Genomic DNA, 17,281 nt, shown 5'->3' on the forward strand with positions numbered 1-17,281 from the left:
AAACAAGACTGTCCTATGGCCAAAGACTAGCGCTTAACTTACTCAATGTGTGTTACCTACCTCTGCTCAGAGACCAGAGCCAGCCTCATAGCCAATGGTAAAAGGGGGATAAAATGTATTTAAGGTCATTTAGTGATAATCTCATTGAACTAGGCTTTCTGGAGGTTGAGATCACTGCAACCAGAAGCAAAAAGCCCCTGAGAATCATTCCATCAGTTCCAAAAGCATTGGGTCTTTCTAAAGTTCTTCTGCCCCTGTTCTGGTGGAATGGTGTGTTGTTAAAATAGAGAAACTAAAATAACAAAGAGATAGTCTGTTGTAATTACTATACTTATTCTAATACAGAAAAGTGCTTCTCTTTGTAAAATATATTTGTATTTCTATTTATAAAATATGATATTTTTATTATGTATTTATATATCCTGGAAAGAGAACGGAGTTGGTTAGGCAGAATAGAATACAGAAAGGATACTCTGGGTTTGTTTTTTTTTTCTGTCTTTGATACACTTGATAATACCTACCATGTGTGGAGATTAGGGGCAGGAGATAAATTAGAAAATACATAAATTAAATAAATTTATAAATTAAAAAATAATTTTATTTGGATCTTTTTCTATATTATCAAAGGTTTAATTTGTCTTTCTTCAAGAGCATAAGCTTAATGAATTCAGCATGTAGTAAAAATAAATACTTCATTTTGATATTATAGCCAATTAAGATAGAAGGAAGAGAAGGGAGAGAGAAACAAGAGAGAGAAGGGAAGGGAGAGAATATGTTGATTTGAAGTCAGTGGTAGTCGAAGAAAATTGTTTCATCATCTTCTTCATTTCAAATGCTTCAGAATACATTGTCTGATTTCACTTTCTATTGAAGTTTTTGTTCACTGTTTAATCCCAGGTCATTCACCTTTAAGTGGAACAATTATAATTACTGGGAAATAAAAGCATTGTCACTTTTTGGGCATGGATGGAATCAGATGATATTAAGTTCCCTCAACTCAATAATTCCTGGTCAAGTTCTATAAAGCAAAATAAATAGATATATGCCATGCTAGACTCAGAACTATACAATTTTCCAAGCCAATATAATCTGATAGGATGAATAAAATATTTTATGTAACATACTCTTCGTTACAGCATATTATATTGTTGTTGACTTTATAGTACAGTGTTGTTGGCTTTGCTGATTATAAGCATTTGACTTTTTGCTTTGTTGCTTTTTTCGTATTCAGATATATAAACAGTCCATGGAAAATCTTTTGCCCACTCCCACAAAATCTCATTACACTTTCAACTTGCGAGATTTTTCACGTGTCATCCAGGGCTGTTTGCTGATTGAAAGAGATGCTGTGGAGGGCAAGCACACGATGATCCGTCTGTTTGTGCATGAGGTTCTCCGAGTGTTTTATGATCGCCTCATTAACGATAGTGACCGATTCTGGCTGTTCACTTTAACCAAAAATGTTGTAAAGGACCATTTTAAAGAATCATTTGATAGTATCTTTTCACATTTGAGGAAGGGGAATGCACCAGTGAGTATACTTAGTGTTTAAAAGCAAGTCAAAACAGTCTAATAGCAGGAATTATTACAGTCAACTTATCTTTAAAAAAATGCTATTACTCCTTCCTGATCATATTCTTTTTAACTTTCCTTATATATCGATATTTAGCTTGAGAAGATTTGGTTTCAGAATAGTTATATATACATAACATAGAAGTTATATGTTAGGGATTGAATGATAATAGTAGATATAAGGTGCTTAGCATGGTGACTATCCCTTAGTAACTACTCACTAAGTGGGTACTTAGAATGACTTTTCCAGCTTCCAGTGGGGTGGGGGGGGAAGGGGGAAACTTCTATGACAGAAAAAAGCTCTTTTCATTTCCTCAGGATATAATGTAGTTTCAGGTGTTAATTATACAACTATATTAGTTATTACCTGGATGTTTAAAAGAATTGTTTATTTTAGAAAAAATTTTAACTTTTGTAATTCATTGATTTCCATTTTATAGATATCTGAAGAAGAGCTAAGAAATCTCATGTTTGGTGATTATTTGAATCCTGACCTTGAAGGAGATGACAGAGTTTATATTGAAATTCCAAATATTCATCATTTTAGTGACGTTGTGGACCAATGTTTAGATGAGTATAATCAAACTCACAAAACAAGAATGAATCTTGTCATTTTTAGGTACCTGTATTTGGTGGTGATGCTTAAAATTACTATTTGTAAAATTTTATTGTGAAATGTTTAGAATGTAAAAAAAGATTTTTTAAATTTGAATTTATTTGAATATTTATTTAAATTAATTTATTTGAAATCTCTAGCAATTTATTTGAAATCTCTTGAGTAGCCAACCCTCCCTCACTGCGTTCCCATTGTTCCTTGCAGGGGTAAAAAGAAACTCATGTGTTTCTTTAGATTTTTACTACATGTGTGTGTTCCTAAGTGCTTCCCAGGTTGCTCAGTGGTAAAGAATCCACCTACTAATGCAGGAAGCACAAGTTCAATCCCTGGGTTGAGAAGGTCCCCTGGAGGAGGAAATGGCAACCCTCTCCAGTATTCTTGCTGGGGAATCCCATGGACAGAGGAGCCTGGTGGGCTACAGCCCATGGAGTCACAAAGAGTAGGACAGTTAGTGACTGAGCATGCCCACATGTATGTTCCTAAACATACAGGCAGTCTTATTTTGCATGTTTAAAAATCATATAAGTGGTATCATACTGTGCATATTCCTTTGCAAGTTGGTTTATTCCAGACCGTGAAATTCACAAAAAACAAAGTTTTACTACTGTATTGCATTCCAATGTATAATTTTAACACAGTGGAATCATTCTTCTAAGATAGACTTCTGTTTCAGATACTAAGTACTGTAAACTAGGTAATTTCTAGTTTTTGTAATTATGAAAAAGGTTTGAATATTCATGTCTCCTTGGTTACATGTGTAAGGATTTCTCTAGGCTATATTCTTAGAAGTGGAATTATTAAATTTGGAAAACTCAGCAGTGGCCACAGGACTGGAAAAGGTCAGTTTTCATTCCAATCCCAAAGAAAGGCAATGCCAAAGAATGCTCAAACTACCGTACAATTGCACTCATCTCACACGCTAGTAAAGTAATGCTCAAAATTCTCCAAGCCAGGCTTCAGCAATATGTGAACCGTGAACTTCCTGATGTTCAAGCTGGTTTTAGAAAAGGCAGAGGAACCAGATATCAAATTGCAACATCCGATGGATCATGGAAAAAGCAAGAGAGTTCCAGAAGAGCATCTATTTCTGCTTTATTGACTATGCCAAAGCCTTTGACTGTGTGGATCCCAATAAACTGTGGAAAATTCTGAAACAGATGGGAATACCAGACCACCTAATCTGCCTCTTGAGAAATTTGTATGCAGGTCAGGAAGCAACAGTTAGAACTGGACATGGAACAACAGACTGGTTCCAAATAGGACAAGGAGTTCATCAAGGCTGTATATCGTCACCCTGTTTATTTCACTTATATGCAGAGTACATCATGAGAAACGCTGGACTGGAAGAAACACAAGCTGGAATCAAGATTGCCGGGAGAAATATCAATAACCTCAGATATGCAGATGACACCACCCTTATGGCAGAAAGTGAAGAGGAACTCAAAAGCCTGTTGATAAAAGTGAAAGAGGAGAGTGAAAAAGTTGGCTTAAAGCTCAACATTCAGAAAACGAAGATCATGGCATCCGGTCCCATCACTTTATGGGAAATAGATGGGGAAACAGTGGAAACAGTGTCAGACTTTATTTTTCTGGGCTCCAAAATCACTACAGATGGTGACTGCAGCCATGAAATTAAAAGACGCTTACTCCTTGGAAGGAAAGTTATGACCAACCTAGATAGCATATTGAAAAGCAGAGACATTACTTTGCCAACAAAGGTCCGTCTAGTCAAGGCTACGATTTTTCCTGTGGTCATGCATGGATGTGAGAGTTGGACTGTGAAGAAGGCTGAGCGCCGAAGAATTGATGCTTTTGAAGTGTGGTGTTGGAGAAGACCCTTGAGAGTCCCTTGGACTGCAAGGAGATCCAACCAGTCCAGACTGAAGGAGATCAGCCCTGGGATTTCTTTGGAAGGAATGATGCTAAAGCTGAAAGTCCAGTACTTTGGGCACCTCATGTGAAGAGTTGACTCATTGGAAAAGACTCTGATGCTGGGAGGGATTGGGGCAGGAGGAGAAGGGGACGACAGAGGATGAGATGGCTGGATGGCATCACTGACTCGATGGACGTGGTCTGAGTGAACTCTGGGAATTGGTGATGGACAGGGAGGCCTGGCGTGCTGCTATTCATGGGGTCGCAAAGAGTTGGACACGACTGAGCGACTGATCTGATATGATCTGATATGTTATCATCTTCTACTTTACTAAGTTTTGCCAAAGTATCTTCAGAAATGATCATTGTTTTTAAGAACTCCCATTGTTTCTCACCCTTGCCAACACAGGATTGCCAGATTTGGTTAGTTTTGTCAGTATCACACTGTGTCTTTAGTTTTAATTTCCCTAATTACTAGCGTGGATACCTTTCCTGAATGTATTATTTTGTATATAACTGACTTTCTAGTTCTCACATAGAAATCCTGGTATTAAAATGTTGAATACACTTTTTCTTTTTCTTTTACCATGCTTGTGATATCTTAGCTCTCTGACCAGGGATTGAACCCTGGCCCTTGGCAGTGAAAGTCCAGAGTCCTAACTAGTGAACCACCAGGGAATTTCTGAAGAAATCTTTTAGATGAAAATAATATGCTCCAGTACAAATAGTTAACAATTTCATTTTATTTTTGTAGCTTACATATATTACATTTCCTGAATTTGTACTTCAAATAGTTTTCCTTTACATCAAATGGTCGAATTGTAACTGCGTTTGAAATATCACACTTATTCATGATTACCTCTTTAAAATTGAGATAGTAACATATGGGACAGCAAAGTCCATCCTTCTAGGAAAGTAAAGCAATAGTTATGGGTAAATAAACATTTACATTCGTATTTTGAAGTATAATAATATCTATATATCATAGGTATGTATTGGAACATTTATCACGAATATGTCGGATTCTGAAGCAGTCTGGAGGAAATGCTTTGCTTGTCGGACTTGGAGGAAGTGGTCGTCAATCTTTAACTCGTCTGGCTACATCTATGGCAAAAATGCAGATTTTCCAACCAGAAATTTCAAAGAGTTATGGTATGAATGAGTGGAGAGAGGACCTGAAGGTAAAATCATGAGGAAATCTAGTGTCTAAAATAACATCTGTGCATTCTTTTATCTGTAAAGAGAGAGCCAACCTGTATAGCTAGCTGTGTGCTGAATGCAATGGTGATAATAATACTATCCCTAGGCAGTTACTGCATGTGCTGAGCACTGTTTGAAGTGCTTTACATATGTGCTTTCTTTCTACAAGTATGACAGTTCAGTGTAGCGGGTATGGTTGTCTCTGTGTTTTACTGATAGGGAAACTGAAGTTGAGAACAGGTATGCACAACAGAGTGGGATTTATAACTTAAGTCTTATCCACTGCGTTCTTACCATGCTGCTGCTGATTCTATCTTTATTCTAGTTCAGAAAGGCCTTATTTCAGACAAATGTGTTTTTTCAGTAGACTGTTAGATATAAACCTCAGTGGTGATGACGATGTCATCAAAGTTGTCAAATCTTAATAGTTTCTTTAGAGCTGCGCTGCTCTTCCAGTAACCAATAGAATAATGGAGGGCATATCTGGGGCTTCATACACACGTGCCTGTGGTTCTGCTGGCCCTGGAAGAGAGATGACCCAAAGTGGAAAAAAACAAGAGAGACTTTGCTGGACTTTTTAAACTTTTTCTGACCTTCATGTACTAAATAAGTCTACATCTTAAAAGTGAGTGTGGAGAACTGGCTTTTGTATCTCCAGTCTTAGATGGACAGATTCTTTCTTTTTTCAAATCCATCTTAGTTCCTGAAGTGAGACTGTGAATGGGCCCTCTTAAATCATAAGCCCACCTCTGAATCAATGACTGTGCCTTGGGGCTTGGAAAACTGGCCAGTTGGAGTCTCCCACTGGAGGGATGGGTAAAATGGAGGCCCAGATCGACAGTGCCACCAGAATGGGAGAAGTGAAAGTGAAAGTTGCTTAGTCATGTCTGAATCTTTGTGACCCCATGAACTATAGTCCATGGTATTCTCCAGGCCAGAATACTGAAGTGGGTAGCTGTTCCCTTCCTCAGGGGATCTTCCCAACCCAGGGATCAAACCCAGGTCTCCTGCATTGCAGGTGGATTCTTTACCAGCTGAGCCACAAGGGAAGCCCCAATGGGAGAGGTATTAAAAATTGAGATTTTTTTTTTTCATCCAAAACATGTTTTTTGGGATGGTTTTCCATTTATCTTGATACAGGGTACTTTCAGTGCTGCTTCTGTTTGAAAGAGCATCCTTTTGTAAGTCTTGCTTTTCCTCCTGTATGGTGGCAGAGGACAGTAGAGCAGCCAACACACAAAACTACTGTTGTGCATGGCTAAAGATGGTGGTGATCTTATAGCAACCTGGGCATTTTGCATTCATGAAATAGGAACTGGGGCTCTGCACCAGGTGCTTCTTCTTGTGTTTCCTCTTCTCTTCTGGAGAGGGATGAAGAAGATCCTTTGCAAGAGGCATGTTCTTGTGAGGAGATTGACACCACCAGAAAGGGCGGGATGTTGTTATCAAAAGAAAGGAAAGGGGAAGGAAAGCAAAAAAAAAACACGATTTCCACCAGATTCTGATTCTAAGTACATTTTTATTTTAAGGCCCTTTTAAGGAACGTGGGCATGAAGGGCCAGAAGACAGTCTTTCTAATCACGGACACTCAGATTAAAGAGGAAGCTTTTCTAGAGGATATCGACAGTGTGCTCAATACTGGAGAAGTACCTAATATTTTTGCAGCAGATGAAAAACAAGAAGTGATGGAGGTAAATGCTTTTCAGGGAGTGCTGCTCCCAACTCAGAAATGTTACCTTGAAACTTTTCTGTTCTTCAGTATAAATATGGCTTGTGCAGAGAATTTTGGTAATCAAAAACTTAATGTATATTTTAATACTTTTTTTGGTGAATTTTAAATAGTTATAACTGTAAAAGTATAGTTATGAGACAGAATTTTAATTATTTTAACCCAGCTTTTTCCATAATGATGACAGTGTTTCATCCATTTGATCTTATTTAGCATGTTTTATGAATGATTAGAGATTTAAAATCATGTCTTTTTTCCTTACCTGGAGAGTAGGTGCTTTACACTGCTGTGTCAGTCTCTGCTGTACAGCAAAGTCAATCAGCCATACATATACATATACATGTATTCCCTCTTTTTTGAATTTCCTTCTCATTTAAGTCATCTCAGAGCATGCAGTAGAGTTCCCTTTGCTATACAGTAGGTTCTCATTGTACAGAGTAGTGTGTATATGTCAAAAAATAAAATAATGTCTTATGGTTATAGTGATATGAGAAAATATAGCTTTAAAACACTACTCGATTCACTTTTATAGTTTGCCGCTAGTTAGTAAAATTTCAGTTTAATAAAACTACTTGTATTGATTCTGGTACATCTGGGAATCATGCTTTGTGATTTAGTTGACAAAGAAAAAAATATATTTTGTGATGCACCTCTACCTCAGATGTCCTGACCTTCGACCACCATTTTTCAGATCTTCCCATACAAGATTTCAGCTAGTAGTTTCCCCTTTCCTGTTATCATAACTACTTTTACCCCCAGAATACATCACTCATATCAGGATGCTTCATTCCAGCCTCCAGTGATAGCATCTGGAGTAAAATGGATCCCCCCTGGTAGTTCAAGCACCCTGCTTTTCTCATCTATGGAACGGAAGTATTATATACACAAAATAGTTCCTCCTATACAGCATCATCAAATGAAATAAGGTAGTTATGGAATGTCAGGCACTTAGAAAGCCCTCAGTAAATGTGATGCACCACCAGTTCATGGCCTGGAGTGGGGAAGGAGAAAGGAAAAAAAAAAATCCAAGTTCTCTGTTTGTATCTGGGTAGCATCAAGGTTGTGGCTAAAAGTTCCTAAGAATGGTGATTCTCCTAATCCATAGGAAAAATATATTCCCTACACTCCTTTCCAGGGAATGAGACCCTTTGGGGAATGGGATTTTCTAAACTTTGCAAGGCTTTTCTGCTCACTTTAATGGTTGTTTATCTTTTTCCTCTCATCACTTTGCTACAAAAGCTTTTCCATGGCTTTACTATTTTACGGTATGATCCAAGAATAGCCTGAAGAACTTATTTCCTTCATATTCCACCCAAACCTAGGAACACCATATCAATTTATCCACAAGGAAATAGCCATGGTCAGAACTCCCATGTACCAAAGTGCATCCTTTTATTTTTTTGCTTGCTTTATACCAATATTTAAAAATATAAAAGATATATAAGATAAATTATATTAATTTCTTTGCATACCCTGCACTTTGAAGACCAGGTCTTGGACTTTGCTTATTTCATCCATCTGACACAGATCACTGATAACTGATCTATAGAGCTTGGGCCTGGTCCTGCCTACTGATCACCTCTTATAGACTCAGCACAGTCTCTGATGTCAGCATTACAATTGTAGCTTCAGCCTTCCATTTCCAGGCTACTTTTCCACTGTTCTGTTCACACTCCTTGCAGAATTAAATTGCTGCAAAGTTTGTCTCAATTTTGCAGTGACTTATTTACCGTATTTAGTGATATTTTCTCAGTTCTCTTTTAAAATTATCATTCATCTCTGAAATAACTCATCATTCCTCTTTTAAAATATGTTTTTCTTTGACTGCTGTGAAAGTTCCCTCAGTTTGTTTCCTTTCGCCTTCAATATCTACTCTTTTTCTTGCTCCCAGAATCAGTTGTGCTCCCAAAGTATTAGTATTTCTATGTGCATGTAGATGTTACTCCCTACTTCTACTCTAGAAGCATTGACCTTTGTTATTGTTGTTGTTTAGTTGCTGAGTCATGTCCGACTCTTTGTGACCCCATAAACTATAGCCCACCAGGCTCCTCTGTCCATGGGATTTCCCAGGCAAGAATACTGGAGTGGGTTGTCATTTCATCCTTCAGGAGATCTTCCTGACCCAGAGGTCGAGCCCACATCTCCTGCATCAGCATGTGGACTCTTTACCAGTGAGCCATAAGGGAAGATCATGTTAACTATTATTTCTGTGTAAATAATGCCTGTATTTATATCAATATCTTGGCCCTTTCTTGAACTCTTGTTCTACAGTTACAACCATGTAACTGTATATACCATGTAGCTTTCTATATCTGAATGTCCCCCTGTTAACTCAAGAGTTAATGGAGGTAGACAACCTGAACATAATTTCCCAGATTGACACTGATCATAATAATCTTAATATGAGAATTACTGTCAGGGTGAATAAACAAAGTTGATTTACAGTTTCCCATAGATCTATATCTGTCACATATCTAGAGTAGAGAGACCATCTAGAAATAAATTCACTATCATCATATTGGAAATTGTATGATCATTGTGATCACTTCCTAAATTTGCTATTAAAAAATGTAAATCTACCTTTTACAATTTTATTTTCTTTTAAAAATCTGTTTATAAGATAATTTATTGAGTATGAGACCTTTTCTACTTTGAAGGAGAAAGTTAGGATATTAAAAAGCTGAAAAGTACTTACCTATGAGACAAGAACTGTTTTAAGTGTTCACATGTAATAACTCTTTGATCACTCAACAACCCCTTGATATATTGATAAGTACTCTTGCCCCCATTTTATGGATAAGGAAACTGAGTAACAGAGAGATTAAGTAACTTGCCTCCAGGTCACATAGATAATCAGCTGCAAGCTGGAATTTGAACTCAAGAAGTTTGATTCTAAAGCCATTATGCCAGACCTCACGTAAGAAGCCTTTTTCATATAGAGATATTAATAGGTTGACCAAAAAGTTCATTTGGGTTTTTTGTACACGGTTATGGAAAAGCCTGAAAGAACATTTGGTCAATCCAACATAAGGAAAAAAATTAGAATTAATGTATAATCTCATTGGGCTTCACTGGTGGCTAAAGAATTGGTAAAGAGTCCACCTACCAATGAAGGATATGTATTGGGTTCAATACCTGGGTTGGGAAGATCGCCTGGAGAAGGAAATGGTTACCCACTCCAGTATTCTCCTCTGGAGAATTCCATAGACAGAGGAACCTGGCAGGCACAGTCCATGGGGTCACAAAGAGTCATACATGACTGAGTGAATAATCTCATTACCAAACTCTATTATCATTTCAAAAAATACAAACATTATAAGAATAAAGTCAGATAGTTCAAACAGCGGAAGAATGTCCAAAATGAAAAAAATTATATAAGCCAAGAAGAATATACAAAATAAACATAAAATCCCCTTTCATTCTCCTTTAAGTCCATCTCACCCAAAGGAACCACTGTTAATAGTTCTTTGTGTTTGCTTCCATAAAAAAGTATATGTTTACACATATGCACCTATGTATTTTTTAATTTAACAAAAAGGATCATATTATGCATACTCTTGCACAATTTGACCTTATATTTATTTTTTCTTGCTCATCTTGCCATAGCACATGTTGATGCATCTCATTATCTTTAACAGTTGTTTAAAATTACAGTGTATGGATGTTTTATAATGTTTTTAACTGGATGCTTTAGTTGTTTCAATTTTTTCCTCTTAAAACCAGTGTTGAATTATATAATGTCCCGTATGTTTATCTTGGTGAACTTTTTGTGACTATTTTTATAAGTTAAATCTTTGACAGATACTTATTTTTAAATTATAGAATTATGGAATTGAAAGTAGTCTTCTAAGTGCAGACTATATCAAAGCCATTATATTGATATAAAAACAAAAATTTTAAGATATTTATAAGAGGAGTAATACAAATTCTTAATATTTTAATATCTACTAATCTTTTATCAGCTTACGTGTTTCTATTTACGAGGCTTTTTCTGGTATTCCCTAGGGTGTTCGTCCTGTGGCTCAGGCTGGCAATAAACACGGTGAACTCAGTCCCTTAGCCCTGTTTGCTTTCTTTGTGAATCGCTGCAAAGAAAATCTTCATGTTGTGGTGGCCTTTAGCCCCATTGGAGATGCCTTCCGAAATCGCTTGAGGCAGTTCCCATCCCTCATCAATTGCTGTACCATTGACTGGTTTCAGGTTTGTAATTTGCAGTGTGTGTGTGTGTGTGTGTGTGTGTGTGTTAATTGCTCAGTTATATCTGACTCTTTGCAACCCCATGGGTGGTATCCCACCAGGCTCCTCTGTCCATGTGATTCTCCAGGCAAGAATACTGGAGTGGGTTGCCATTCCCTTCTCAAGCGGCTCTTCCCAACCCAGGAATCAAACCTGGGTGTTGCTGCATTACAGGCAGATTCTTTACCATCTGGGCCATCAGAGATAATTAAATCTTTTGGACTGTTACAGAAATCTTACTCAACTTCTATTAATATGCATGTATCAAGTGCTTTTTGGTTACTCACTCTAACGGCAGCACCAGGGACTTGGAAAACTCCATGATCCCCAAAATGATCTCATATACTAGACTGGAAGACAAAAAAGACAGCTAGCAAATGAGCAGTCAGTTACATAAAAGAGCCATAGTCTCGACGTGCAAAGGTGTGCTTATTAAGACAGTGTCTCTCTAAAGCATGAAAATGAATCCATTACATAGAGGAGGGTTGTATAAGGAACCAGAAGAATGTATCTTTTATATATATAAAAGATCATATATATATGATCTTTTATATATATATATGATACATTCTTCTGGTTCCTTATACTGGTTCCTTATATATATACATATATGTATATACGTATATATATATATATGTATGTACATGTATGCTGCTACTGCTCCTAAATCGCTTCAGTTGTGTCTGACTCTGTGCAACCCCATAGATAGCAGCCCACCAGGCTCTCCCATCCCTGGGATTCTCCAGGCAAGAACACTGGAGTGGGTTGCCATTTCCTTCTCCAATGCATGAAAGTGAAAAGTGAAAGTTAAGTTGCTCAGTTGTGTCCGACTCTTAGCGACCCCATGGACTGCAGCCTACCAGGCTCCTCCGTCCATGGGATTCTCCAGGCAAGAGTACTGGAGTGGGGTGCCATCGCCTTCTCCTGTGTATATATGTATGTACATGTATATATATACACATCCATCAGATAAGATCAGATCAGATCAGTCGCTGAGTCGTGTCCGACTCTTTGCGACCCCATGAATCGCAGCACGCCAGGCCTCCCTGTCCATCACCAGCTCCCGGAGTTCACTCAGACTCACGTCCATCGAGTCAGTGATGCCATCCAGCCATCTCATCCTCTGTCGTCCCCTTCTCCTCTTGCCCTTAATCCCTCCCAGCATCAGAGTCTTTTCCAGTGAGTCAACTCTTCACATGAGGTGCCCAAAGTACTGGAGTTTCAGCTTTAGCATCATTCCTTCCAAAGAAATCCCAGGGCTGATCTCCTTCTGAATGGACTGGTTGGATCTCCTTGCAGTCCAAGGGACTCTCAAGAGTCTTCTCCAACACCACAGTTCAAAAGCATCAATTCTTCGGCGCTCAGCCTTCTTCACAGTCCAACTCTCACATCCATACATGACCACAGGAAAAACCATAGCCTTGACTAGACGAACCTTTGTTGACAAAGTAACGTCTCTGCTTTTGAATATGCTATCTAGGTTGGTCATAACTTTCCTTCCAAGGAGTAAGCGTCTTTTAATTTCATGGCTGCAGTCACCATCTGTAGTGATTTTGGAGCCCAGAAAAATAAAGTCTGACACTGTTTCCACTGTTTCCCCATCTATTTCCCATGAAGTGGTGGGACCGGATGCCATGATCTTTGTTTTCTGAATGTTGAGCTTTAAGCCAACTTTTTCACTCTCCACTTTCACTTTTATCAAGAGGCTTTTTAGTTCCTCTTCACTTTCTGCCATAAGGGTGGTGTCATCTGCATATCTGAGGTTATTGATATTTCTCCCAGCAATCTTGATTCCAGCTTGTGTTTCTTCCAGTCCAGCGTTTCTCATGATGTACTCTGCATAAAGATATATTTAGAGATAGATATATCTTTATCTATTTATACATATATTTATTATAAGGAATTGGCTCACATCTTTATTAAGGCTGATGATTTTCAAGATTTGCAGTTGGCAAGCTGGAGACCCATGAGAGCTGATGGTGTCATTCCAGTTTGAAAGCCAGCAGGATTGAGACCTAGGAAAAGGTGTTATGCTTGAATTCAAAGTCAGGAAAAAAACTAATGTCCTCACTCGAAGGCCATCATGCAGGAGGAATTCTCCCTTATTTGAGGGAGGTTCAGCCTTTTTGTTCTATTCAGGCCTTCGACTGATTGGATGCTGCCCACTTACATTAGGGAGAGCAATCTGCTTTATTCAGTCTATTCATTTAAATGTTGAACCCATCCAAAATGTATCTCACAGAAACAACTAGAATAATGTTGGACCAAATATATAGGCACACATAAAATTAACCATCATAAGAGGATAGCACATGCAGAGGTGCAACAGTGGGGAAAGTGTGGCTCATTTGGGCAAATAGTTAAATAGTTTGGTGTGGCTGACTGGCAATGAGGGCAACAGGAGTTAAGTTGGAGCTTTGAGTGGGTGCCAGGCTATAAATGAATGTGTAAATGTGTCTAGGAATTTGGTTTTATACCAAAGACATTTCAAGGCAATTAACATGTATATAGCTAATCTACATTTTAGGAATAACCCAAAACTCTTGGAAGCTTTATGGTGGATGATTTGGAATTGGGCAAAACAAGAGACAGGAAGACTAGCTGGGTGACAGTTTCAGTCATGCCAGCAGCGAATGATACAGGCTATCACTTCATTTAAACAGGGGAAATCATCACTGTCTGAGTAAAACCATTCAGTATTTATGTGTTTGAGAAGGGTAGCTCATGGTGCCTTCTATTTATTTGTTTTATGCCTAGTAAAGTTATGACCAACCTAGATAACATATTGAAAAGCAGACACATTACTTTGCCAACAAAGGTCCGTCTAGTCAAGGCTGTGGTTTTTCCAGTGGTCATGTATGGATGCGAGAGTTGGACTGTGAAGAAAGCTGAGCATGGAAGAATTGATGCTTTTGAACTGTGGTGTTGGAGAAGACTCTTGAGAGTCCCTTGGACTGCAAGGAGATCCAACCAGTCCATTCTAAAGGAGTCAGCCCTGAGTGTTCTTTGGAAGGAATGATGCTAAAGCTGAAACTCCAGTACTTTGGGCACCTCATGTGAAGAGTTGACTCATTGGAAAAGACTGATGCTGGGAGGGATTGGGGGCAGGAGGAAAAGGGGACGACAGAGGATGAGATGGCTGGATGGCATCACCGACTCGATGGATGTGAGTTTTAGTGAACTCCGGGAGTTGGTGATGGACAGGGAGGCCTGACGTGCTGCGATTCATGGGGTTGCAAAGAGTCAGACACGACTGAGCAACTGAACTGAACTGAACTGAAATGAATGTATTGTGGACTATAGCTTGATCCTGGATAGTTTCTTTTAAAACTAATTTTCTAATACTAATGCGTTTTGTTCTCTTTCATCTTTATCAATTGCATGTTTGAAAAACGGTAATTCTTCCCTTTTGAGGACTGTAGTGTGTTTCAGCTAGTGGATGTTTTAGAATTTATACAACAATAAAAGTCATGTGAAACAGTTTTCCTTTATGCAAACTGTATCTTAATATTGCTTTCATTAAGTAGCCCCAAACCAAAACCAAACAAACAAAGCCTATCCAGTTAAAAGTTTTTCTTTTGTGAGATCTTATAAGTACAATTCTATTTCTGAATATGTTTTTTATAACCATGAGACTTTCTGTTCTATTGTATGTGATTCATACTTATTGGGGGAAATTTAAGAAAGAAAGAACTAGGAGGTGCAAATGGATAAGGGAAGTTAAGTGGATAACAGAGAGGAACCAAGATTTTACAGTGAAACAGTGGGGATACAGAAACTGTGTCGGGGTACTGATGGCATTGTTTGAGGCCTGAGTCTTTTAAGGATGGAAGTGAGTGTGAACTACTGTGTGTCACATAGCTGAGAAGTCACTGACTTTTTGGATAGATTTCTGTTCTCCAAAATAGGGTGTAAACTTACCAGAGGTGCCAAAACAGTTCAGAAGATAAGGGTAGAATTTACTGAAATACTCACTTGTGTATGAAATATCTCATGTGAATTGACATTGCTTCTCTGGTGGCTCAGGTGGTAAATAATCTGCCTGCAATGCAGGACACCCAGGTTTGATGCCTGGGTTGGGAAGATCCCCCTGGAGAAGGGAATGGCAACCCATTCCACAATTCTTGGCTGGAGAACTCCGTGGACAGAGAAGCCTGGCGGTCTATAGTCCATGGAGTTAAAAAGAGTTGGACACAACTGAGCAGCTTGCACTTTTACTTTCACTTTCCCACTCAGTTTGTATGTCAGATGGACATATGTCATAGATAGTGTGCAAGGGACCCTCAGGGAGTCTTGCAATGAACTGAAAATTGAAGATGGACAATGCAGTTATAAGTGGACAGTAAAAAACTGTCATAAAACTAGCAGGAGCTAGCTCAAGCCCTGTGTCACCTACATTTTAAGACCAAAAACAATGACAGTTTAACAAGATCTAGTGAGACATTGGTTAAAACCCTGGAGGCTCAGATCTACCTGCAGCGTGGGAGACCTGCCTTCAATCCCTGTGTCAGGAACATCCCCTGGAGAAGGAAATGGCAACCCACTTCAGTATCCTTGCCTGGAAAATTCCATGGATGGAGGAGCCTGGCAGGCTACAGTCCATAGGGTTGCAAAGATTTGGACATGACTGGGTGACTTCCCTTTCACTTGGAATATGGATTTGTATCAACTGTTTAAATAATAAAGGTTATTCCCAGGGTGTGTCATGACTTTGCAGCATTAGCTTATGATGTCATGGTTACCTCTCAACAGCCATTTTCTACCCACTTCATCTTTGCTAACAGAATTCTGATTTTGTTTGGGAAATTGCTACCCAAGTAGGCAAAGTCTAATAGGGATTCATTCCTGGTTGGCCTAAGTCAGCATTGGTGCTCTCACTCCTCTTATTGTTGACTGTTTACACATGAGCCTTTTCGTGATGTGTTTCTTACCAGTGGATCTGGATTTAAAGTCTGCCAGGGAGCTTTGGGGAGAAGCTTTTCAAAATAAAAAGAGTTACATGATCGGAAAATGGTGCTTATCTTGACATTTTACAAAAATTCGTTTATGTTAATAATAAATCTTTAAAGGCCTTTTTTTGGGTTTAAAAATATATTAGTACAGTAATACCATATGAATATAATTAATAAATATGTATATACTGGTAATGGTTGCCTAACACTTTTTTTTAATAATTAATGGAGTATTTGATCAAAAAGCTTGATTTTTACTAGAGTAGAGGGCCAAACAGAATGGGAAAGACTAGAGATCTCTTCAAGAAAATTAGAGATGCCAAGGGAACATTTCATGCAAAGATGGGCTCGATAAAGGACAGAAATGGTATGGACCTCACAGAAGCAGAAGATATTAAGAAGAGATGGCAAGAATACACAGAAGAACTGTACAAAGAAGATCCTCACGACCCAGATAATCACGATGGTGTGATCACTGACCTAGAGCCAGACAGCCTGGAATGTGAAGTCAAGTGGGCCTTAGAAAGCATCACTACGAACAAAGCTAGTGGAGGTGATGGAATTCCAGCTGAGCTCTTTCAAATCCTGAAAGATGATGCTGTGAAAGTGCTGCACTCAATATGCCAGCAAAGTTGGAAAACTCAGCAGTGGCCACAGGACTGGAAAAGGTCAGTTTTCACTCCAATCCCAAAGAAAGGCAATGCCAAAAAATGCTCAAACTACCACACAATTGCACTCATCTCACACGCTAGTAAAGTAATGCTCAAAATTCTCCAAGCCAGGCTTCAGCAATATGTGAACCATCAACTTCCTGATGTTCAAGCTGGTTTTAGAAAAGGCAGAGGAACTAGAGATCAAATTGCAGCATCTGCTGGATCATGGAAAAAGCAAGAGAGTTCCAGAAAAACATCTAGTTTTGCTTTATTGACCATGCCAAAGCCTTTGACTGTGTGGATCCCAATAAACTGTGGAAAATTCTGAAAGAGATGGGAGTACCAGACCACCTGACCTGCCTCTTGAGAAACCTATATGCAGGTCAGGAAGCAACAGTTAGAACTGGACATGGAACAACAGACTGGTTCCAAATAGGACAAGGAGTACATC

General features: G+C 38.6%; 1 protein-coding gene and 1 pseudogene across 4 annotated transcripts in view; one reads left to right on the plus strand and one right to left on the minus strand.

The window, feature by feature from the left end:
• Nucleotides 1–17,281, plus strand: part of DNAH12 (dynein axonemal heavy chain 12) — a 191,426-nt gene that overhangs the window by 113,844 nt on the left and 60,301 nt on the right. For all 4 annotated transcript variants that reach the window (XM_059880070.1, XM_059880063.1, XM_059880064.1 and 1 more), the window contains 5 exons: nucleotides 1,232–1,531; nucleotides 2,013–2,191; nucleotides 5,049–5,241; nucleotides 6,790–6,951; nucleotides 10,995–11,189. In XM_059880070.1, the coding sequence (XP_059736053.1) occupies nucleotides 1,232–1,531; nucleotides 2,013–2,191; nucleotides 5,049–5,241; nucleotides 6,790–6,951; nucleotides 10,995–11,189 (1,029 nt within the window). The remainder of the gene's footprint in view (nucleotides 1–1,231; nucleotides 1,532–2,012; nucleotides 2,192–5,048; nucleotides 5,242–6,789; nucleotides 6,952–10,994; nucleotides 11,190–17,281) is intronic.
• LOC100295167 (small ribosomal subunit protein eS27-like) lies at nucleotides 6,408–6,679 on the minus strand (annotated as a pseudogene).

This window comes from Bos taurus, chromosome 22, assembly GCF_002263795.3.
Source record: "Bos taurus isolate L1 Dominette 01449 registration number 42190680 breed Hereford chromosome 22, ARS-UCD2.0, whole genome shotgun sequence".
Lineage (NCBI taxonomy): Eukaryota > Metazoa > Chordata > Mammalia > Artiodactyla > Bovidae > Bos > Bos taurus.